Here is a 25,615-nt window from a genome sequence, read left to right as displayed (position 1 = left end):
CATTGAACTCTGTGGTTACTGGAAAATGCTGGGATTGATGTATATGGACGCTTAGGGACATAACCCATGCAACACAGGCTGGCACTGACACAGTCAAGGCCATTAACTTAACAAATTAAATTCTGTATTTACAGCAATACTGCCAATATCACTGAGAGCTCCTATGCAGTGTGGATTCACAAAAAATCCTTTCACATTCCCATTTGCTTTTGTTAAAATATGGTTTTTGTCAACCTTTGTCTACAGCAAGTTATGCTGGCTTACCTTCACACTTGAAGAAAAGCAACCCGATGTTCGCTTTCAGTAGAAAACAAATATATTATAATGAACGCATATAAAGCATCATTTGAGCCTATTGCATGTTTGCCATGCAATTATTTTCAGTAAAAAGCAATTGTCAAAATAAAATTCCAGTAAATATTTTTATGGAAGCATCTTCTTATCCCTTCTGTCAAGCTTAGGTTCTAGGGCTTTTCTGTTTAAACCTGAATCTGTCTGAAACTACTCACCAGGAGGGTATATTAATCTTCAAAGCATGTGAAGCTTTGGCTGCTCATTGATAAAATTCTGTTTTATTTATATATATTTATATTCAGCAAGAATTATCTGAGAAGAAAATCAGCAATAGGACTATATTTTCTGTAGGGCAGAGTCAGTCCATTTACTTTCATACGAAACCTTTGGATGGGCAAGGTAACCACAGCTGTTTTCCAATAAAATGCAGGTAAACCCCACACCACAGCAGGGTGCAAAACATGCCTGAAATGTCATTTTCCTCTCAGTAACATTGTAAAAATGAAATAATGTACAACAGATTTGTAAGAAATGTACATTTTATTGTTCAAAATTCCTCCACTGAGTACTCCAGAGATTTGATCAGCAATTAAGAAATCAATGTTAACAACTGCCCAATCATGAATTAATCATGAAATTATATTATTATTTTATAAATTATTAAAAACCATGAAATTCCCTATTATTAAAATTTTAGATACATACTTTGAAAATAGTGAATTTCACACTGTATTCTATTTAATACACATGGATTGTACTCCTCTGATATGGAGCTTGCATTCTAAAGCTGTACTGCACAAGAAGGTTCACATTAGCATTTCTATGGTTTCCTTCTTTGGGGTATATTCCTTCATAGTAAAATGGTGGCCATGTACAGCCAATCTGTTGCCAAGTTAAAAATTCTCAAAGTGGTGCATAAAGTGAGTCTGGTCACGCTTGTTCATCTGCTGACAGGCTTTCTCCACATTCTTGGTCAGGCCAGGGGGTCCACAGCTGAACACCCCAATTTTGCCCACCTAGAAAAAGAGGTCAGAAAAAAGAGGCCGCTCATGTTCCTGTACAGAGAACCCACAAACTGAACATTTGTTCAAATATAGCAACCTGTTTAAATATAGAATGGACTGTAGCAGACGTGAAGTTAAAAGTAGCCTAGTATATGAGCCCATCTAGAATTCACAAAAAGCTACAGTAAAAGTATAGCTAATGCATACGCTTTAAGTTAGTGCATGAGAGACAAGTGCATTACTACATCAGAGTTCACGCTAAGATTTTTTTATTTTTGCTGGTGAATGCGTCTGGAAATATTATCACCAGCCAAAAAAATAAAAAAAATCTTAGTGTGAACTCTGATGTAGTAATGCACTTGTTTGCCCAACAAATTTTGTTTGCCCAACAAATGATTATAATTCCAGTCTTATCTCTTATCAGTGTGTGCACAATAGGTTTACCGTGTGTTTAATGTTATATGATGTAAACACCTCACAGCTAGACCAATGAGGGTTTGTAGCTGGAGGGGAAGGTATCGCGTGTTCTCCCTTGGCTGGTGTGATTCAAAACCGGAGATGTTAGTTATTTTTCCTCTGTTCGTAAGAACAGGGCACAATTATAATTAAGAATGCACTGGTTCCGTTGCCACGGGTTAGATATGAAGGCGCTGCTTCATATCCCGCTTAAAACTGGCCTGAAACGGATCAGTAGCATTCTGGTTACTCTCCGTTCGCAAACGGGGCTATGCTGTCATCAGAGATATATCTGATCTGTCGCCGGACTGTCAATATTCCAATGGGAGCATCAGAATATTCACAAATACGCGGAATAACACAACAGATATATCCGTGACCACAGCAAGAAAGCGTAACAGTTACTATGTTTTACTCTCGTGTTAATCTGACTCCATATTACATGATAATTTAAAATTTGAGGTTAACTATACGTGGAACTTGGGAGTGGTTACACTCGACTCTATCTTGTGCCATCATTCCTCAATATATGCTCCCGGGTTTAGCATTATTGTTAAATCTCAGTTAGGCGAGGAATCCAGAGGGTAGGAGGCTGACCACCATAATACATGCCTTCCATGCCTGGTTTACATGGATAATGCATCGATAGTTATGAGCCCAGGACGGTGCGTATCTATCGGGCTCCTTAAGGCGAATTTGACAAGAACCGGCGTACTACGCCCATGGGTTCTCTTAACCCAAAACACCAGAACCAATACCACCAATCCCTTAACAGGCAGATCGTGGTCACCTATCTAACTTGAAGACCCCACTAAAGACGTTTACTGTACTAGACCCCTGATCAGTAGGTCCTAGTCATAATTGCCCCCCTGAGTATTTAAACAGAATTTCGGCTGAAAAGAAAATAAAATGGATTAGAGTCATGAAGACCACGCAAATTAAAATAAGAAGAATTTATTTAACAGGCAGGTAGGTTGTTATCTTTAAATTCAATATATTATATATTCAATTATGAGGGTTAAAAAACATAAATACAGAGTAAAAGAGTTCTTACCAGCCTGTTTAGCTACACACAGAACACCGAGTATGCGCAGTGCGGGAAGTCGATTGCGATCTTCCTTGGCTATCTACACACAGCGCACATAGTATGTGCACTGTGGGAAGTCGATTACGATCTTCCTTGTGAATCTACACACACCACACAGATTATGTGTAACGTGGGGAAGTCGTTTACGATCTTCCCGGTCTATCTACACACAGCGCACAGCGTATGTGCACTGTGGGAAGTCGATTACGATCTTCCTTGTGCATCTACACACAACGCAGCGTTTGTGTAGTGTGGGAACGGTTACGACCTTCCTCGATTGCTTTGTCTCCCTTCCTTTTAAGCCAAATCCCGCGTTTGGTCTAGGCGGCATTACCATAAATTAACCTGGCCGAATCATAAATCTCTAATTCCGGCCCCCACCATTTGGAGGCGGTTGTTAAAACAATTGGTGGGGAAATGGGGAAAAGGAGATGATTACCAGAGAGGACATTCCATTGTGTTAGTTTCAATAACTCAGGAAAAAACTATGTTTTTTCAAATTCTATTTGGTATGAAACATATTTCATTCAATGGCTTGATTTATGGTGAACATGTACATACCAAACATGCCAAGTGGATGTAATATTATGGTGCAGTTGTCATGAAAATACCCTTCTGTTTAACCATTGTACACGCAATCCATGTTATTACATAAGGCATAATACAATAATACAATGAACACATGTGCATGGTTTGTAAGGTTTTCCGGGGTTTGTAAATAGGATATACAGATGGTTTATAGTCCAGATCCAGAAAAGAAATACAAAGTGTAATGTCAGAGGGGCCCAAATGAGGGCACTGTGGTATTGTCCCGCCATGTGGCCGGTCATTTCACCCTTTATGACCCCAAAACACCCACACCCACAACCACAGGCAAAGAGACTAGTTCCCCTTATCTTAGTTGTATCCAGGTGGTAACATTCCAGAGAGCCAACAACTTGCTCACACAACCATAAACAACCAGTTCAGTTCCTCTTATCTCAATCTTGTCCAGAGGGTAACAGTCCAGAGAGCCAAATGGCCTGCTCATCCCGAGGAAATCCGAGTAGCTTATTGTTTTACCACAAGGCTCTCGGGTCCTTTGAAGTACAGGCTGCGCCCCAGCATGCCGGCTCGTTCAAATGCCAGCCTTTTCTGGGTCCCAGTTTAATTTCCCTCTTACAATGACAACATTTCTGGATGTAGAAAACTATTTGAAAATAAAAATTATCATAACGATTCAATATACAAATATACCAATGCCTTGCATGACAAGTTGAAAAAAAAAAATCTGTGCTGTCTGTGTGTGAGCATTAAGCATTAAATGGTCACGGTCTTGTATCATTATTTGTGGCAGCTTCAGACGGCATCTTGGTGTGGTTTTGAAATTACAAAAATCGTAGCATTGTGCTTAAATAGCCTATATCTTTAAATTCTAAGCTAGAATGTCCAGAAAGCCTTAAAGTTCCCAGACTGTGATCATTTTTACCAGCCAAAAACTGGCAATTGCTTCTCTGGCAATTGAAACTGTCCTAGACATGACATGAAATGAGTCAGAGAAGACCAAGTCATGTGCATCTCAGCAGGGAACTGCCAGGTGCCCCATCAACCAGTGGGGGTCATTGGTCCTGTATGTGATGAGATTCGGTCATCACCAGCTCTCACCCCTGAGCAAAGCTAGAAGCCCTCCCATTCCTTGGAAATGTTAGAGCTAATTAAAAATCACCCCACATAGATGCAGGCCACTGGTACTGGCACAGCCTGGATTCGAAACCAGACCATGTTATTCATTTTTACCATTAGGAGAGATGTGTGCTTTACTATAAAATTCAGAGTCAGTTTCAGTATCAGTTTGAGCTCAAAAGAAGCTGTTTGAAAAGAGGCCTCCTCCTTGTCCTCCTCCTCAAAGCCTTGAGGACCCATCGGGGCTCACCTCGGGGTGGACCTCCTGGAGAGAGCTGAGGAAGGACAGGAACGGCGGTCGACCAAAATGAGTGACGGAGCGCAGGCCAGTGAACAGGCTGCGGTTGCACACCTTCTGGAAGTGCCGCTCACACACATACTGCAAGAGGAACCTGGGCATTAGCACCACCGTCACCATCATCAACATCATCAATATAATCACTACCATCACTGTCCTCATCATCAGCATCATCATCATCATCACGAGAACATTTTTAATCCTCCTCTTCTTTACCTACATTATCTTTGTAGCGTTTACGCACTGTGCCGTACTCTAATGAATCCAATGGGCCTCCTCACCAGCATGGTGGTCCGCAAGTCAAACTTCTCAGCCAGCTGTGTGATGTAGATGTGGACAGAGACCAGCTCCTGGGTGTCCTGCTCTTCCACCTCCCTGATGATGTCAGATACCCACTCAAACTGTCTCTGGGTACGAGTTACCCAGATGAAGTACACCTATGGGAGCAATACCCACACACACCCATACAGACAAACAAATACACACACACAGAACAAATTTGAAAACAGAGACCCTTGGTTTGGTCAAGACAAGGTGTGATAGTGTGCTCAATATACTCCAAACTGCAGGCCAAATGATGGGTTTGAACGGGCAAGTGGCCTGTTCTTATTTTCAAAACCTCTTATGTTCTTGGTCTGTGTTGATCCACTCACTTTTTTGCACTGAACCCTGAACTTCACTGAGGACTTGAACACCAGGTCTTTGAGGATGGAGGCAAATGGAGTGACCCCTATCCCACCACCCACCAGGACAGACACCTCAAAGCTCTTCCACTCCTGATGCCCCTCCCCAAAGGGCCCGTCCAGATAAAGCTGTGGAGCAGAGACACAGTTCTGTTACGAGCCAATCAAAGAGGAGGACACAGTGAGAGCCTGAGATGGAGAGAGAAGGGCATCAGACCACAAAGCACACAAAGTACCCAAGGTTCTCAACATACTGCCACTCTGACATCAACTAGTGCTTGTGTGGAATATGAGCATGGTGTGGGAGAGAAGGGGCTTCCCTATTAAAAGAGATGTGTTGTACTCATCTGAGAAAATGTCCAGAAACATTCAGTGTTATCCTGTTCAAAGATGAACAATGGAATGTACCATTCACTCAGAGACCAGGTCTTTACGAAGGAGGAGGGCTGCAGTGTTGTGTAATAGTTAAAGAATTGAGCTTGTAACTGAAAGGTTGCAGGTTCAATTCCCAACAGGGACACTGCTGTTGTGCCCTTGAGCAAGGTTAAAAAAAAAAAAAAGTGTAATGTAATGTGACTGGTTGTGACTGGTTGGGGGGTAGGGTTCTGCACAAGCAAGCTCTTACCTTTGGGTTCTCCCCCAGCTGTTTTAGCATATCGGGGGCATAGACCTCACGCAGCTGAGTGGTCCAAGGCCCCACCGCTCGAATGTGCAGGCTCAGATTCTTCTCGTGGGGGGCCGAGGTCAGAGTGAAGGGGTGATACTCGTCTGTGCCCAGGACCAGGCATGCTATCCGCACCCACTGTCCCGACCGGTACACAAAGCCCTGAGGACGCTTAAACTCCAGGTAGGTCACACCTGCAGAGCAGACAGTCAGTGTGCTGCCATCACATATTCTATATTCTGCACAGAGTCTAAGTTTGATCAGAAGGAACTCAAAAAAGAAAAATACTAAAAATAAACTAGGTAAAAATGGTTGTGGAAATATCTAAACTGAGTGCAGAACTATTGTGAAGAGCTTGATGTCTTAATCAATCTCACTGTACTGAAAGACGGAATATCTTGTATACAACAGTTGTCCAAAAACCTTTTGTGCTCAAAATGAGAAAAGGACACATAAATCTTTTACAATCACCCATTAATTGTAAAGAATATATTTAACCAAAATAAATGAATGAAAATGAATGATAACAACAATAATTAAAATATTATTTTTAAAATCAAATCAAAGGGGCAGATCAGGCATTAAGGGCCAAAGGGGCAGGTATGTGGGCACCCAGCAATCCCCCCCATACTTGTCTAGTTTAGGACGTCAAAAATGATTTTTTTTAATGTAACATTGATTTCAAAAAGCTTCCCAGAATGATTTTTTTTTCAGTTTCTGTGGGGCAACTTATTGAGCACATGACAGCTATAAATAGGGACTTGCAGAATCAGTGATTGAGACTCTGATTGGTCCGCTCTCTGTAGAGGCTGGATCTTCTCCTTTTTACCTGAGGGAAGCAGCTCAGCTTTGACCACAGGGATCTCCACCTTCTTCCTGTTGAGGCTTATGAGCTTGTCCAGAAGGAAGAGGATGGCAGGTGGGATCAGGTAGATGTAGAATCGAGGCTGTTGGAGGAGAGCGAAGCTACCATGGACGACAGTCTGTCAAAGACACAGAGACAGCATCAGAATCACTTAATATGAATCATACCATTTTGTAGTTGCATAAGTCCAAAGTAAAATATTAAAATTTTCATAAAGCGTACAGCTTTAGCTACATATAAACCATGACCAAGCATTTAGTTCCCACAACATACACAAACCACTTTGGCAGAAAACCATCATGTGGTTAAGTTAAGCTACATCATTAAAGAAGCATTTTTAAGTAACATTCTGTTTTTGTTAGGCTCAGAAATCCCAAAGATGATGTAATTCTTGGTTGTGTTGTATTTTTGAACTTAGCAGGCAATATAAGTTCACATGTCTCAACCTGACTTCACATAGAAATGTTCTTTTGTAAACCTGAAGTTCATGGTTTTTAACTGTGTATTTCCTTATTCTTACTGAAGGGTATTTTTCCTCAGACATATGCTGTGTAAAAATTTTTAAATAAAAATTTGCACACACACACACACACACACACATGCACACACACGCGCACACACACACGCACACTTTTCTGCTTACCAAAGTGTAGACAAGCACATAGAGCTTATGGGTGATCCAGAACCCACGGAAACTGATACGGCGAAAGTATCGTGAGGCGAAGACGTACAAGACGGCCAAGACGAAAAGCAACAAAATACCGGTCATGCCTAGGGAAAACACAACCACGAGTACATATCTACGCACACAAACCCATACATCTGATGTGCAAAGTATCTGATGCCACAGAAATATGCTTTTTCGCTTCCAATGACAGTTATTTTGTCATTTACTGTAAAACTAAAAAGGCCTTATTGCTTTCCCACCTGGAACTGTCTGAAAGAACCACCAGGACCACTTCTGTGGAAGTTCAGACCTAAAAATTGCATTAAAAGGCTTATGCAACATTTGTCAAACTATATACAGTATGATATGAAAGTGCTTATGGTTGGAATTAACATATAAGCTGTTTTCAATTGCTAATAATCTACTTATTCAGGTAACCTGATAATTTAATAAGAAACCACAGTTAAGTTACTAGATTTCCTCAATTTCATCAAATACAAATTTTATGCCAGCAAAAAAAAGAAATCTGAAAAAGTAGTTACCCATCATTGAAAAAAACTTTGGGAAACAGACAGGCAAGGATGCTGAGATTGCAGATAGAGAAGATGTAGATATTGACCGCATGACCCAGGGTGTGAACAACTGCAGGACAGAAAGGGGTCAAGTCAGTATGACGCTTCAAAGGGAACAATAAGTCCAAAGGCAGCGCTGGTAATGCTCCAAATTTCTCTTCAAACCTTGGTTCGCCACAACTGTCACATTGATTAATTAATTCACTTTGCTTCAAGCAGTGTACCCTGCTCCTGAATTCTTCAGTAGGAAATACTACACGCTCAGACCTGTGAGAATGATGGCGGCCATGGCCATCCAGCGGTGGAGGTCGATGGCGGCGTCGAAGGGGATGTAGCGGTTAAGGAAGGTCTCACGGCCCAGGGTGATGAGGTTGCGGCAGACGGTCAGCAGCATGTAGGGGAAGAGGAAGGAGATGGCAGCAGCCGAGCCGCGGGCGACAATGATGCCCACTGCACTGGTTTCCGGGAGGCCACTGGCCGATGCCAGTAAACCATAGTCTACAGAATGGGCTAGGGGTATTAGTTTGTTGGTGCACAGGATTTGATTAGAAAAAAGCATTTAAATCAAGTTAGAATTTGAAAATTGCATATTTCTATCAATTGGCTGTTACAGAAAATTTGAGAAAAGAAGCACCAGAGTAGATAAACACCACATGCAAATTTTTTAAAAGCTCACTAATGATCTTGGAAATGATTGTACAATAATCAATCAGTAAATATGACACCAAATGAAAAATGAAACCCAGTTAACATGACCCTGTTGGCTCAATGTTGGCCTTATATTGCTTTGTATTAGCAAGCTAATTTTAGGCTTGCTCATTAGCAAGCCAAAGGGCAAGCAAGAATGTTCCATCATTGCCCACAAACAACAGGCTAACAAAAAACATTCAAAAAACTTTTTAGTGTAAATTTACTCTTGGGCAAACCAAGCTTCACAAATTACTATTCTATTATCATGAACCTGGTTTGGAGCATAGGTTGCTGATTGATAGTCATGTATTTGGTCAAATTATTTGAATCCAACTGTGTGCCAATGCTGGTAGTTAGCATAGGGCCACTTAACCTTTTCAAAGATGAGCCACAGTTGGTTCTAGGTGCAGAAACATCTGTTGGGGAAAACATATCTGGGACCTTTAGAATGCCAGCATTCTCAAAGGTTGTAAGGCATTACTGGACCAACATTGGAAAGAGAGAGATTATCGATAATTGGCTGATTACAGTACAGCCAACAGTGTGTTAAAGTTGGCCTCTGTTCACGACAGTCACCCAACATATGCACTGATGTCCCAACACTGAACCAACCAGGTCACATTTAAAGGACGGCCTATTATCTTTGGGGGGGGGGGGGGGACTTACGGAGGCATCTCTCCAGGGCCACGCCGGCAGTGATTCCACATATGATGGCGAAGCAGACGATGTGGCGACGGTAGTTCTCCACAAAGCGCTTGAACTGCTGGATCCTCTGCTGCAGCCGGCTCCTGTTGTACCTCTCTCTCCGGGGGTTCACGTACACATGTGGACTGCTGAACCCTGCTCTATAAGGGCCATTTCCAGAGTGTGACTTTACGCACAAGTACGTATGCATACCTATACATACATCAGGGATAAGGTTGCTGGACCACAGGAGGTCAGGTTTATTTTCATGGTGGCGCACACATGACCTGAAAGCAAGCGCTCTACTGACCTGAAGTGGAATCAAAACGTGGCCAGATGGACAAGTTATTTACAAACCGGCAGACGCAGAAAATAACACGTTTGTTTTTTTGTTTTGTTGCAAGGACGGACTGATGCCTCACAAATGAAACAATACTGTCCCAACAAGTCCCAGCCACAGGACTGCAGGGCTAATTGAGGTGACATCACTGGATCAACCCCAGATTGGCAGACGTGATGTCACTCATGCCCAACCAGCACGTCACTTGCACCACCGTCGCAGGTGCCTTGGCACACAATTACGGGTTAACAGCACGAGTTAAGCTCCTCACATTAATGGAGAGCTGTAGAGAATGCCTAATTCCCTGTTATTATTAGCAGTGTTCCTACCATGTGTCACCAGAGGGAAAGCCATGCTAAATTGCGTACACAGGCGGGAATGTTTATAATTACTAGCCGGCCCAGCCTAGCAATAGGTCTCTTTCCCACTAGACTGGTACTAAAGTGCGTACACAGATTTGGACACAAAATAATTGGCTTTGTATTTCTTCTAAAGGAAACCCCATTTAGGCTTTGTTCAGTTCAGTTTACTTCAGTGAACTAAACGAAAAGGCCACATTTTGCGCTACAAATCGTTCCACAGGTGATCCTCATTTTCAAAATCAACAGTTTTGGGAAATTCCCTTTAATGTGTTTTGCCCCCGATTTACTTTCTTTCACCACTGACTTACTGACTTAAACACACGTGTACAGGCACATGAGATATGTATGTAATAAGAAAGCAAGGAAGGAAAATCAGGATGTCACCAGCCAAAGACTATGAGGTCACCCCGGTTGTGATTTCACTCTGCTCACCACCATGAGGAGCAAAACAGATGGGTTATAACCACACTGCTCCCGTCTAGATAGAGGCTGAACCACAAGCGCAGGGAAGCTAAAGCTCTCCGTCGGATGTTTTTTCCCCCCCGTTTCTTTGTAAGCAATACTTTTGGGTCATGAACATGCAAAAGCTGAATCCGGCATGAATTGGTGTAGCATGTTGTAACTAAGCAAATGCGCCTTTCTCTAGGTGGGAAACTGGGATCATAAATTGTTTACTGGGGTGTCAAACCGCAATCCTGGAGGGCTACAATGTCTGCGGGTATTTTTGGTTCCCTTTCAATCAGCAGCAAGTTAAGGCCTTGACAACAAGATGTGCGAACTCCTTTCAAACAATGACTTAAATGAATCACTGGCGTTGAAGCAGAAGGAAAATCAGCAAACACTACGGCCCTCCTGGACTATATTCTAACACCTGTGGCCTAACACGAAGACCAAAATAAGGCCAGGAGCTCTGAAACTGTAGGTGTTCCAAACTCACAAAATATGGAAATGCTTTGTTAATAAATTGCAAAGCAAGAAAATAAATCATACTTTTTCGGCAATCTCCTGCGCAGTTCTGGCCCCTCTTTCCCCTGACTGCCGGAGGTCAAATTATTGTCAATGTTGGTCTGTAGACTGAGGAAGAACAGATCAGAGAACAACACCAGACTTGGCACTCCACCATGTCTGACCAAAAAGTCAGCGTAACACTGTAAATTCCCCTCCTTCACCCCTGTTCTCTGGTGTTTCCTCAGCATGAACTCACACTCCTGTGGTGATGAAGGACACGCGCTGGCTCCTGTGGGGTCGCCTTCTGCCCTGCATCTCCATACCTGTACGAACATACAAGACACACAAGACAAACTAACATGGCGTGGACCGTGGCCAAAGACGGAGCAGTGAGTAGGCCAACAGCGAGGTAGATAGACAGTGCTCCTAAGAGGAGAACTAGCTTCACCTGCACACATAGTTTGTTTAGCTTCATCTGCTCTCCGTTAGCAGACATTATTGCTGGCTCGAAAGCCATACAAATAGCCCCCGCACCTTTGACATTGAGCTGAGCGAACTGCAGCTCCTTCTCGTGGTCGCGCAGCAGGAAGTGGAAGTCCTCCCAGGTGATGTGTTCCTTGTTGTCGAAGCCAGCGGCTTCCAGCATGGCCTCGATGGCCCTATCCGCCTGGCTCTTGGAGAGGCAGTTGCTGGAGATTTCGATGAAAGACCTACAGGGCGCCAGACAAAGGACAAGGGGAAGCTTTCACACTCACATTCTTAACCCTTTTTTCAAATGTTTTTTTCAATATTCCAAATCAGTTAATTGCTTTACTTCCCCACAGTAAAGGGAAGTTATAAGGTGACAAAGAGCAAAGTAACAAACAGAATGAGAGTGAAATCAGGGTTCTGAAGGTGTCAGTTTTGTTTCTACAACATAACTGTTCAGACGCTATACTTATGGCTTTCAATGCATTCACCATGTGTTTATGTTGCAACTGGCTGCCTCACCTCAGTAATCTGGAGAACTCCTCTTTGGACAGGAAACCATCTCCACTAATGTCATGCATAGTGAACAGAAGCTTGGACTTTTCCTCAGGGGAACCTGTGTATTACCCCAGGAAATAAATAAATACACACATACGCGTACACGTGCATGCATACAAATGCAAAAAAGAGAAAAGTAAGAAAAAGTATGAATCTCAGGGGACCAGCGGAGTCCCACGCTTCGTGCAGCATGCTTGAGTCAACGGAGCTGCTTTGAAGATTGCGGGCTTGCCTTTCATGAAGATGACGATGACATCCAGGAATTCCTGGAAGGAAAGGTAGCCGTTGCCGTCCTTGTCAGCCAGAGTGAACATGGAGTCCACAAAGAGAGAGTCAGGCTTTAGGCCCAAGGCATTAGCGAGCTCAGCACCCGTAAGCTCACACTGGAGAGCTTCCCTGGTCCTACTGCATGGTACGGCACTCAGATCCCCCGCATCACTTTTCTCAATATCCAGGACCTTCAGCAAGACCCAGAGAGATAAACACGATTGTTGTAGAAACCAGTAGCTTAACAAGTCAGGGAGTGGACAGTCAGTGACAACAGCAGAAACATTGGTATTGCACAGTAAAGTTAACTGTGGTGCAACCAAGTAGATAATATTTATCATAAGTCGTATTCAAAAGTCAACATTTCAATACCAAATCAAGTATCCACATTTTTCCAAAGCAACAATTGTCTTTATTGTACAATTCCCAACAGATGTTCCCAAATTGCATGAGAAAATATTTATATTTGAGCAGGGTCCATAGGACGTTTTATGCAAATCATTCCTATTTCCTCAATGCACATTTAAGCCCGTTATATTATTTTACAGAATTTGCATAAATGTGCACTAATGGAAAGATAAGGAGCTGTTGAAAGGTTTCATTAATATTCGGCCTGAAACCATCCCTCAGCGAGGCAGAGCGTAGAGCAACCCGAGTGAGCCGACCTGTGCGAAGGCGTGTCTGAAGAAGGTTTCCACGATCTTTGCTCTCTGCTCTCTGGTCACGGCCTCCTTCAGCAGCTCCTGCTCCCTCATCTCCCTCACGGCCACGGCCACGCCCAGCTCCTCTTCAGGCGTGCCACACTGCAGACGTCCCACAAACTCAGCACGTTTGCTCTCGTCCTCAAAAAACAGCACCTGAAGCCAGACAGCGAAAGCTCAGGATGCAGCGACAGCAGAAAAAAAAGCTTAATGAACCAAAACGGTTGTCGTCTGTTTGACGCAAAAAGAGGGTACAGCCAGGTAAAGACAAAAACAAATAAACAACAGAAAATAAATCTGCACAATGCCCGAGCAAGCATTTCACAAATGAATAATCAGCTCAAGAAAGTATGGAAAACACTATTCACTCTCACACTGTTAAGGTAACTGAAGTGACCCCTGTAAGAATAACTGAATGGAATCCTGTAAAAAGATAAGTGAATGCCATCACTCAAGGGAAAAGGCTCGGCACTGGGAGGCAGGCCAGCATGCAGTGCCTGCCCTCACCAGGTCATACTCTTTGGGGACTTTGAGCAGCAGGGCCCGTCGATGGAGGTTGTTGGAGAGGACAATGTCCAGCTGACTCTGGCCTCCCAGCTGGAGGGAGCGGAGGGTGCTGCTGCCACTGGCGTCCATTACCAGCAGCCTTCTCTGCGAGTCCAGATCCAGGGCCACAGGCCGCAGGGCTTCTTTAGGGCCCTGCCACTCAGCAGCTAGGAGGAAGGGAGGGAGAGGGGGGGGAGACAGGGAGAGAGAAAGCAAGACAGAGAGGGAGGAGAGAGAGGGAGAGAGAAAGCAAGACAGAGAGAAGATGGAGAGAGAGAGCAAGTGAGAAGGGGAGAGAAAGAAAGAGAGGCCAGGTAAGAAGAGAGAGATATGCATAAGGAGGAGGAGGAGAAAGGGATAGAGAAATGAACAGTTTCCAGATATCCACTAAAATCATGGCTAAAGAGGATCCAAAACCTATTCATTCACTTCAGGGATTTCTTTTATATATAACATCCTAATACATGGAATATTAAACATTTATAAATGTTTCATTTTGAGCTTCCCGTTAGTTGAATACAGTCATGCAGGATAGCGTAAGGCCTCCAGAGGATATCTGTCACAGATTTGTTTAAAACAAACCATATTCTCAGCTCATGACTTCCTTCAATTATCAAGACGTATCGGTGCTGTTTTTGTGGCTATGCTAGTAATGGACGAGCTGTCTAATCACACCCCTTAATGAATGTTCACAGTTGACCAGAAAATCACGACACTCTACAGCTCAGCAGGAACATTCAATGTAAATAATACCAAGCTGACCATCTGGTTACAGCAGGTAATCTGTGCATCAGTATAGGGCCTTCCGCTCTGCTTACCTGAGATTCCCACAGCCAGTTCCTCTTTGCTATCTACAGCCCGCTGCATCTTCTGAAACCTCTTGAACTTGGACTTACGGAAATAAGCCACCAGACCAGCAAAGAGATAACATACTTTAAGGAGAAGAGAAAGAGAGACAGAGAGAGAGACAGAAAGAGTGGTAAAATTACACTCTGAACCTTTCACAGACAATATGAAAAAACCTACTAAAAACCAACCATCTGATCTGTCTCACTTTTATTTTTTATAACCAAAAAAATTCAGCATTGTTTCTTTTAGTCACTCTGCTCCAAAAAGTTATAAACCCAAGGTGGCCGACCAGTTAAATTAATATAAACAAGTTATATAGTTAAATTTATAAATTGTTTATAGTTAGGTCTTTGATGCCGTCTTATTTGAATTCCTTACCCCCCAAGCTCTACTGTTCATTGTGTGAATCAATCATAGTTTTCTATATTTTTCCAGTAATAGCTGAACGACTTCAAAGACACAGCATCCTTGAGGTCGGGTGTATATAGAATGATACAAAGGCACACCGAAAGGTAGGAGTATCAAGGCCGCAATAGTGATCCCATATCCAGCTTGGCTGCCTTCAAAGTAGTCGAGGGTGGTGGCGTTGGTGCAGGGCTGGAGGTGATTTACATGTATCTGCTGAGGCTGTGGACAGGGATCACCTGTGTGATGCAAAGATGAGTTTTCACACCACACATGTTTTCCAGGCACAGGCTGCCATGAAATCAACATACATGATATCAACGTGTGCCATGATGATCATACTGTAAACGCTAGGCTTGATTAAAGTGCTGAGACCTCCTTTCTTGTAATTATATGGAGTTAAACATTTTAAAAAATTAAGACTTCAGTTTCATTATCCATTGCACAGAAAGCTAGACTGTATTCTATGCAAATGCTCAACCTGGCTGCCTGTTATTTTCTATGACCCACAGGGTAACCCAGATGACAATTGTTCAGTTAAACAGTCACTCATCTTAGCAAGACAATTAAAATGGTCACAATTTCTACTTCCAAATCTCTGAACTTGATTGAACAAGATTAAATGTGCACCATACACATACATGCATTTAGGTGTTAATGTGTACATAAATTTAATTTTGTGACAACCAACATCTGAATAACATTTACCGTCTTCCCACAGGAAAACATTCTTCTGGATGTCCCCTGGTTCTGCGCTGGTAACAGCGATTAGCACATCATGGAAGGTGGTATCACGAACGGCTTCTATCTCCTCAGATGTGAACAAACTGGGAAAAAAAGAAAATAATAAAATCTCACATCTCCTGAGCCAGGAGAAAGTGGAAAAAGTGCAAGCTGAACAAGTTACACCTCCTTTCCAAGACATACTGTAAGGGTCCATCTGTTTTTCCAGCAATTGTTCAAGTGAACAAGTAACCTTTAACAAGATGAATGTTTTTACTTTTTTTTTACCCATTTTGAACATTCTCAAACCAAAAGCGGTCTCCATTCCTGATGCGCAGAAACTGGTCGAGAATTATGGAGGAGAAAACAGGCCCCGGGGCCCCCCAGGACTCCAGGAGCCCCCCTGGGAACAGCTCCAGTTTGGAAATGTCATTACCATAGAGTGCAGCCAGATCCTGGAACAACTGTAAAAGTAAATGTAAGAACATGAGGGAAAGTCTTTTGCAGTTCCTGTCCTGCTTTTTGTGGAAACTTTTGGTAAATATGACACCTCTGCTAAGTACATACTCTACTTTAATGCTGGTTGCTATTAGGAAGCATAATGGTTTAGTACCTCTGGTCTTTCTGTTGTATTTATAATAAAGCAGATTAAGATTGCCAAATGTAGCAGAATAATAATCTAACAGCCTCTTACACTGTAATTTAAATTCCATAAAACGATCTTACATTACATTACATTCATTTGTAATGAATTTACAAGACTTCTTACAAAGTCTTTATTTTTTGCTACGTGCAGTATAATTTTTAAGGCAGCATCTCAGCTGGGTTTTTTGAGCACAAACATCTCCCCAGTTCTGGGAGAACACCATAGCATCAAACAGGGAGGGAGAGATCGAGTCAGCTTGGTAGTCCTTGCCTTACAGTAATAGTTCCCACTAGTGTTTCTGGGTAATATGTACAGAGCTAAATTAGCGGATTGTAGGATAAGAAGAGAGAGTGGCAGGTTGCAAGCCTTTTGGAGGACACACCTGTTAGAATGTGCCCTTTCAAACAGACATTGCAGCAATGGAATAGTTATGATGTAAGCATTCCAAAGATAAGGATAAAGGAGAACAAGCTAGATAAAAAGATTAGAGTTAGGTCTTTCTAGATCCTGTTTAGTCCTGGTATTTGGCACTCTGGGCCTTGGCTGGGGTCTGCATGACAGCAAATTAGGACTTGGACTTGGTCTCAAGGAGTGTCGCCTTTTGAACAGGGTTAGGGTCAGGCAGGGTCTTGACGTATGGGGTGTCAGTCAAGGGCTCATGGAAACAGGTCTTAGTCTGGTTTTGGCCTCTGGCATTACCAGCCTGTACTGTGGTTTGCCTCTCCGCTGCCCTTACCTGTGGACTAGTCCGGTTCAGCTCGGGGTTGATTTCCTCCCACCTGGTGACTGGCTTTAGGTTGAATGCCACGCGGGCCTGGTTGTAGCTGGGCAGGCCAGAGTCCCTGCCCCTCTGGATGGTCAGGGCCACCAGGTCAGTTCGGGAGAACAGTAAAGGACCGTACATGTAATCTAGCCATAGACCAGAGAATGAAGGACAAGTGATTGTGTTGCTTAAACAGAACCGTGGAGCAGAAGCACCTGATTTATTTAAAATTTATGAGGATGATGGAACTATATAATTCACAGTGGATTTTTAAAGAGATGACTCTGTAACGTCTTGTTCAGCTAAGGTTCCTTGTAGAAACTTGTAACATCAGCAAATAAAGGAGCTATGTGAGAACCGTCCCACTGGATTGTGAGACTGGGCTGGTTAGGCAAGTCAAATAACCACAATTAAACTGCAGGCGTCCATTATTAATAAATAAACAGATTAAAAGAAAAACAAAACAACAATGACCTCTTAAATCTTCCACAATGATGTTGTCTTCTCTCTCTGCAATCTGCGAGGCCATGCCCATGATGAGGTCATCCACATCCTGGCTCACCTGCAGGTTCGGGTTCTGCGATGCACAAACAGTCGCAGTCAGAGGGACCTCCACCTGGACCTGGCCCAGGACCCCTGCTGCCTGCTAACGTTCACTCCTCCGACATCGCCACTACTTACACCCATGTCATCTTGTCCTGTTTCTGACATGGTTTCTTTACGGACAAGCTACCTGTCTTAAGTGAACCTGTCAGTGAATGAAGTCTTAATTCCAATAAGGACCATAGTGATAGGCCACAATATAAGGCTAATGGCCTTAAAGGAGCATGGATCGAATGCTTTGCTGAATGTAGCACACAATCTGCAGCTTTTCATTCAAACTGTGTAATTATTGTCAATGTGCAACTTGAAAGGTTAAGGCCAAGAATACCCAAGAGTCACTGAAGGAAACAGGGGAAATCCTCAGCAAAGGCCTGATTTTCCTGTAGTCAAAATGATTGCCAGAAATGTCTTCTGCACCATGAGCTCCGCTCACTTCTCTTTTGACAACCAGCTCCTGCAGTAAATCTGTCCTGTGACCTCAACAAGTTGGGAAACACAGGATCCAGTAAGTGGACCCATTATCAAGACTTGGGGTCTAAGCCCAAATACTGAAACCTTCATATTAGACATATTAAAATGTGCAGTGCTTGAGGGCAGCAGTTTTGAGGTGCTTTAGTCCGGTAAGCCTGATTTGTTGGCTTATGGATCAGACATGCAGTAAGTTACCTTTCTGTTCCAGAAGCTGTTGCACACACGTAGGGCTGGAGCGGTGCTTCCATCGATATTGATAATGTGCCGATAGTGGCAGGTCCTGTTCCTGTGGCCAAAATAAACACGCATTTCTGATAAAGGCTTAAGTGTGTTGCAAGCCTGAAATCGAAGGAGGCTAGCTTTACTTTGCTTCTATTTCAAAGAATCAAGATTGAGAAGCACTCATATACAGTAGATGCATTTTACACACTAAATGCTTTTCAAAGCCAAAGAAGGAACAATAATATCTTCTTATCTATCCAATTGCACTGTACTCTTTGAATTGCTTGTGTAATACATCACATATATTTTGAAATGTCTATCAAAAAAACCTTATCGATCATACTACACACCTTACATAAAGATAAAATAAGATTGATTTATTTTCCCAAGGGTGCAGTGGCAGTATGTCAAACTGTACCCATCAAACCCAGTGTGCGCATGAGTGTGTTTGTGTGTGTGAGTGTGTGCGTGTGTGTGTGCGCGCCCACTTGTGTGTGAGTGAGTGAGTCAGTCAGTCAGCAAGCATGTAGCGAGGCAATTCACATATCAGTTATTTGAATGTAAAACCTGAAGTGAACATCAGCCTAGCACAAAAGTATACTGTACAGAGCAGTGCAATAAAACTATTTATGGAAACGTAAGCCTAGCAATCATTATGCAAAAATAATAGACAATCACAGTGTAGGCTTGAGTCACGACCAGTGGCAAATAGACTGTATTTTCAGGAAAATAACAGAAAATTACCTCATGTAAACACCAGGGGGAACCATAGTGGATCCAAACCTCATGGCAGCTGCCTGAAATTCTGGTGAGATCCCAGGATCCACATATTTCTGGTATCCTGTAAGATGAGAGGGGACATAACTAGCCCATAACAAACCACACTTTGGAGATACACATTTGTATTCATGACAACTAATCCTGTGAAATGCTGAACATATGCATTTGGGTTTCCGCAAGCGATGTTATTGCATTACATTCCGTTAGTCACTTGGTGATTAGTCAATGAAAGACTGATCACCATAGAGAACACGTAAATGCTATATTTGTACTGATTGTGAATGCTCCGAGATGCTGTTAACTCACTGAATGTGCTTGGAAAAAATGTTTACACCATGTGTTGTGAGCACTTTCCATAATGAAGGTATAATCTCTTGAAATTCTGACATCACCACTGGTGACAGCTCATTCTTGTGTCATAGAAGCACTTGTACACACTCACACAAATGCACACCTTAATGTATACATGTCCTGCTGTATTCTGCGATAGTCTTGCACACATGAAAAATTAGAGGTACTCTCACCAGGGTAGGAAGGTACAGTCTCACTCCCCAGGTAGACTGGCAGCCATTCATAAAATACAATATTCTGAAAGGATAAGAAATACAAACTCACATTTCCTAAAATGATATTCATGTGAAATAAACTGTGTCATACAAATCCAGCAGCTTAAAAAAAACAAAACAATTTGCCTCCACTCTTTTGTTCTCTACAATTTGACTGTTTTCCTGACAATCAAACATTTGAACCAATTGCTGAAAACTGCATTTAGTTGGAACTAATAGACCTAAGGCAAATTAGCACAGTGATTTTGTTGAAAGCTCTGTAGAACTCTAGTGAGCAAATGGCAGGAGATCAAGACAAGATGGAACCTCAGAACAGAGGTGAGTTAGCAGTGCCATTTGACTCACATCCATTAAAATCATTGCTGCTTTTGTGTCCAGGCAGCTGCAGCTGACACATTAATTATACGGTCAATGGTAAGAAAAGAGGGGGTTGTACCTGGAATGTGGCAATAACCCTTTTCCTGGCGTTTTGAAACAGTTCTTCATCTGACCACGACGGGTGTTGTACTTGCATCTCGGAGACCAGGTAATTGTGGTATCTAAACCAGATAATCCCCTCTGCCACTGTGAACACATTCTCATTGCCCCTGGCATTCCCAAATTCTAGAAAATAAAAAACACAGGGATAGGGTGGGTACACTGAATATGCCGTTTTTACTCTGAACAAGATCTTCTAGATTTCCATGCCTTTGCGAATGGTAACCACCAAAAATATAAAGCTTAGAGTACAGTTTAACTGGTTTTCTTTACTTAAATATAACCATGTACCATAACCAGATTGTCATGGTGATGTCAGTTCATGTATATTTTCAGTAAACTAATGGCCATAACTCAATACTTAAGGACAATGTTTTCCACCCCTTTTAGTAATCAACAACAGTCCGTATGACCAATTTCAAAGATTAAGGCTTATTTGAGATTCAGAGCAAGATTTTGAAACCAAATCATTTAACATACTGCAGGATTCATTTGAAGGGGATATGATTCCCATGTTGTGATGACAGTGTCAAATTCCTGAAGAGAAACTCATTTCTTATCCAAGAAACAAAACTTGATCATATGGCTAGACGTTAATTTGTTGCACCCTCTTATCAAGGAGCTCTACAGATCAAATCAGTTATTTAAGCACAAGTGTGACAATCAAAAATGAATCTATGTTCTCCATAAAACTGGCTTTTCAAAGGAACATCCTGTGATTTCTCTTCTGTGCATTCTTTTCTGGAAATGGAATACTGCACTGCTTGCCATTATTCATTTGATTAATATATTCCCTTATTTTACACAGCTTACATGTGTATGAACTATACTGCTGGACAATTTACTAAAGCAATTCAGGTTAGATTACCTTACGTTGCCTGCGACCTCCGAGCAGTTTCCTAGCCGCTGTACCACAGCGGCAGGTGGGGAGAGGGGTCCTTACCATAGAGCCCATGCCTCCCATGCTCTCCAGTAGAGGGGTCTGCGGAGTTCCACATAAAGTAGAGATGGTCAGACTGCCTGGGGAGGTTCTGCAGAGGCGCCATGGCCAAGCGGCCGCCCGAGAAGCTCCGCAGGGCATCACACCAGGAACTGGACGATCCGTAGATGGAGCTTCCGTCTATCCAGGCGGTCACATGGTTTACCTGGGGGAGAACGGAGGGTCCCGGGATCGTTATGCTAAAGGGGCCCGGTCACTCATTCGTCTGTTCATCTTGACCCCGGGACCACAGTAAAACTGGCATGTCGACACAGTCACATACGCAGTGTGCAAATGATCATTTGAATTATTACTGCACACTGCAATGGAAAACAGAAGACTTGAGATGAATGCTTTGAAAGAATGAAGAATAGTGTTAAAGTTAATCTGCTTCAAGCATGTGAAATATAACAAAATTTGACAAAACTACCAATTACATTTATCTGTGCTTGGAACAATCTTACTTTACAGCATAAAGATATCTCACTGTCATCAAAACAGCGCTGGACCATGGCCCTCCTTGATTTGAAATGCAGACTCTGCTAAAATTTAAGTATACAACACTAAAATGCTGAAATATCACAGCATGAGTCATATAATTGAGCAGTTTTGTTTATAAACTATTGGTTTCTGGATAGGAATGGAGAAACACTGCTGCCATGTCGAGAAATCTCCCCTGAAAGGCCCTATACAGTATAACCCACGCCCTGGTACCTGTGTACGGGGGTTGTTGGGGCTCTGGCTGGTGTCTTTGGCCCACTGGCCCCGCTGGAATGGAAGCAGTGTCTTTCCGGTAGCATTGGGATCAAAAACGGGATCACCTTTTGGAACCGAAATGTCCATAAATTCTGGCGGGCAGCCAGAATGTCTGGAGTCGACAATCTCAAACACAACGTGGTAACCTGGGTAACCATGGAAAACAGACACACAGTCAAATTAACCTTCTACAGTGTTCATTAACAACAACAATTAAGAACTTGATAGAATTTTATAACATCCAACAAGAAAAAAAAACCCTGTCAATGGGGGATATGCAGTAAGATGTATCATTCTGATTATCATGCAAATTATTACTTATTTCAATTAAATGCTGAATTACATCACTGGACACTTTAAATAAGCATGCCACCCAGATTGCAGTTCTCTCAACCTCATTAGGTAAAAACCTACATGTAGAATCAATTTGTTTTTGCCACACTTACATGGGGCTATCCTCAAAGAGGTTAACTTTTTTAACTTACCTGTAAAAACTACGGTGATTGTATGAGTTTACATTCCAAGAACATCGAGGAAGGTACAGTGCAGTACATTGTCTTACACCCTTTAGTTGGCTGTAAATGAGGGGGGGGGGGGGGGGGGGGGAGTGAATGGTGCCTAATGCAGTATCACATTTTTTCCCCCATTGGTGGTATCATAAATGATGGGGCAATAAAAGGTGGATCAATATTTATTGATGGGAAAAAAATGCACTTCCTAATAAATGCACTGGACAACACATTGGGCCACGGGTGAACAACCACTGCTCTGGAAGCACAGTGATCAATTAATTTGCATTTTTATAGCGCTTCTTACTAAAGCAACATTACACAAATCCCCGTTGAGAGGGGAAGAAAAATGTCAAATTGTGTTAATGCAACTTTTCTATAACGTAACACCACAGTTACTCTGAGATTTAGCCATGCTACAAAAACTACAAAAGTCTGTTGTGAGAGGATCAGAGAGCAGAAAATTCATAGGAGCATATCTGTAAAGAACAAATGACAATCAGATGGGGGAAACACCTCAGGCTGAATTTGCACTGAAAAAGTATTTACTTCTCCATAAAGCAATATGTAGTGTGGCAGTTTCTGCTTGTTTTCTTTGTACGTATTTACACAAGGAAAACATACAAACAGACACATGAGCAGCTACATACTGATTGTGCAGGTGAGAAAAAAAAGTATTATAATTTTCTATTATAGTTTCTATTTAAGTACTATGCATGCTGTTAAAACAAATCACCGTATTCGATCTAATATAACACATGCTGGGTCATTTTGATTCATACACACTTTATGAGAAATGCAGATTAAGTTGACTGGCCTACAAAACTGTGTTTGAGTTTTGACCTACAATATGGGCTAATTTTCCACAAGAGTATGAATCTTGCCTGTGGGCCCTTTCGGTGTGGGGTTTGGATGCTCTCCCTGTGTTTGTGTGGGTTTTATCTGGGTATTACGTGCATGGGACAAGTGAATGGGGCACAATGAAACTAGGAGTCTGAAATGAATGACCATAAGAGTATTCTTAAAAGCCATGTTGCAGTAAATAGTTTATAATCAACCTAATTTAATTGTTTTCTGATGTAGAAAAGCTGATAATGCAATACTGACAGGTCTTAGTTCTCATGGGACAGGTTTTTTGAGAGCAAAAATGCTAACACGGTGGCTACCTAATGCTGAATGCCTGAGTATAGCCAATAATAAGTCATATTTCAGCATAAAGTTGTAGTTAAATAGTTGAATTTATATTGCCTACATTTATGCAAAGTATTTAAAATTTAATTATATCAATAGTCCCATCCATTCTCTAATCGTTCTCGCCTGCCCTCTTGTGGTAAAAATATATATGAAAATAGTAAAGCAGATGTTCTCATTTGATCTTCCTCACTACATTGTTCAGTTTCTACAATAGATCAATAGGTCAATGGTAAGGCAAATGCATTACGACTCCACTTTTGCAAAGCTTTAACGTTCGTCCTGAATATCGACATAGGTCAGGTTTGTAAAACTTAAGAACTTACCAAAAAATACTGAGAGGACAGTCTTGTTCCGCATGGAGGGCCAACCAGAAGGGCCACTCATGGCAACATTGCTGACCTCGCGTGTATTAGGTAACTGGGGCTCGTCGAGAGGCTGATACACGCCGTCCGAATATCGTGCAGGAAGAAGGCGCGTGAGAGGAGAACCTGCGTATAATTTTAAATAACGATTCATCATTGCAGTTATGTCTTGGGCAATTTCACATATGAAAAATAACGATTCAAAAGATGCTCACGGATACCAGGTAAATTTGAGCCAGAAGCGATGGAGGATTGTGCTACCAGCTCGTTTATACTATACAAGTGTTAGCGTACAGAACAAAAGCAAAATATTTAACAAATATATGGCTCGGAAATATATACAACGTGAAAACGGCGAATTTCCAGGGAATGTTTATTACCTGCAGCACCTCGATTGTGATTGGCCAAATTATTATACCAACCATCAAAGCGTTGCACTTCCCAAGTGATACTGGACAGACAACCTGTAGCAATAATATTTCTCGTGGTTATTGTTACAAAATGATAGTTTTATAACAAGACTGCTGTTACACCATCTGCCTAGATGCTCGATTAGGTTTACGAATGTTATCTACATGTGCAGCAGTGTAGTATAATGGCTAAGGAGTTGGTCTTGTAACCTAAGGTCGCAGGTTCCATTCCCCTTTAGACACTGCCGTTGTACCCTTGAGCAACGTACTTAACCTGCATTGCTTCAGTATATATCCAGCTGTATAATTCGATACAATGTAAATGCTATGTAAAAAATTGTGTAAGTCGCTCTGGATAAGAGCGTCTGCTAAATGCCTGTAATGTAACACGTGCAACAAAATCCGTCTCATAAATACTTACATGTGGTTTTGATCATTAATATTACCAGTAATTCGGCGAAGAAGCACGGTGCTGAATTACGCAAATCCATTCTTGCAAAGAGACCCACCCAAGTAGAACCTCTTTCTCTAAGAAAACACAAAAGTAACTTTAGACCACTTATGTGCTTGTCTACGGTGGAATGCCTAGGTAGGCTCATTTGAGTCTTCTTTAATCGAAAGCGATGCCTTATGTTTTCAAAAGATGACGCCAAGCATTATCAGAGAATCTTGTTGAGTAAAAAAAAACTGATCACCGCTGGGACAACGCTGCGGCACGTTGGCTTCGCTTGTCTTCTTGGCAGGTGGGGAATGAGGGTTTGTAGCGGGACAGCGTCTGGTAAATTTATTTCTTAAACACTATAAGATTTTTCTTCTTTGGAATACACATAAGGATACAAAAGTCTAAAATGTTTCGATGAATATTTTTTTTAAAGGCATCTCACCTGAATCCGACGAATTAACTACTGCAGAGGAACGGATCGTGGTACATTGAAATTGGCTGTAGGGTGAACAGAGAAAGACAAACAAAATAGCAGCTATCGCATATAGGTAGCTTCAAAGGCAAAGGTAGCTTCACTGGAAATGTCTACACCAGTAGTGAGAGGCGGATTCCCAGAAACGGTACAGGCCCAGTAATTGCTAG

At 42.2% G+C, this 25,615-nt stretch overlaps 1 protein-coding gene across 2 annotated transcripts; it reads right to left on the bottom strand.

The window, feature by feature from the left end:
- Positions 1–815: 815 nt before the first annotated feature.
- duox (dual oxidase) lies at positions 816–25,614 on the bottom strand. 2 transcript variants are annotated; one of them, XM_064313882.1, is made up of 34 exons: positions 25,416–25,614; positions 24,953–25,059; positions 24,502–24,585; positions 24,083–24,247; positions 22,015–22,202; positions 21,265–21,466; positions 20,281–20,447; positions 19,803–19,866; positions 19,243–19,339; positions 18,472–18,562; positions 17,677–17,779; positions 17,176–17,348; positions 16,082–16,257; positions 15,779–15,897; positions 15,172–15,309; positions 14,635–14,748; positions 13,778–13,983; positions 13,235–13,426; positions 12,535–12,760; positions 12,267–12,360; positions 11,811–11,986; positions 11,533–11,599; positions 11,319–11,402; positions 9,609–9,787; positions 8,520–8,762; positions 8,223–8,322; positions 7,941–7,990; positions 7,657–7,784; positions 6,978–7,131; positions 6,110–6,342; positions 5,455–5,613; positions 5,083–5,238; positions 4,754–4,882; positions 816–1,310 (listed from the first exon to the last, which is right to left on the bottom strand). In XM_064313882.1, exons 2-34 carry the CDS (start codon positions 25,020–25,022, stop codon positions 1,188–1,190), a joined length of 4,650 nt encoding a protein of 1,549 aa, XP_064169952.1. In that variant the 5' UTR covers positions 25,023–25,059; positions 25,416–25,614; the 3' UTR covers positions 816–1,187. The 2 variants fall into 2 exon arrangements, with proteins under 2 accessions (XP_064169952.1, XP_064169953.1); XM_064313883.1 differs by having other exon boundaries at positions 8,520–8,750; positions 25,416–25,613.
- Between the last annotated feature and the right edge of the window lies 1 nt (position 25,615).

The sequence above is a fragment of the Anguilla rostrata genome, chromosome 16 (genome assembly GCF_018555375.3).
Source record: "Anguilla rostrata isolate EN2019 chromosome 16, ASM1855537v3, whole genome shotgun sequence".
NCBI lineage: Eukaryota > Metazoa > Chordata > Actinopteri > Anguilliformes > Anguillidae > Anguilla > Anguilla rostrata.
Note: the sequence above shows the minus strand (reverse complement) of the source record. Positions and strands in the feature narration are given on the sequence as shown.

What these genes read in the sequence shown, in the direction of transcription:
- duox (XM_064313882.1), bottom strand. Translation starts at nt 25,022, where the DNA reads ATGGATTTGCGTAATTCAGCACCGTGCTTCTTCGCCGAATTACTGGTA. An exon ending in GGGTTATTGCCACATTCCAG is followed by an intron (nt 19,867 to 20,280) that starts GTACAACCCCCT and finishes TTATCCTTTCAG; the next exon opens with AATATTGTATTTTATGAATG. An exon ending in TCCAGGAGGTCCACCCCGAG is followed by an intron (nt 1,311 to 4,753) that starts GTGAGCCCCGAT and finishes CTCTTTTTCTAG; the next exon opens with GTGGGCAAAATTGGGGTGTT.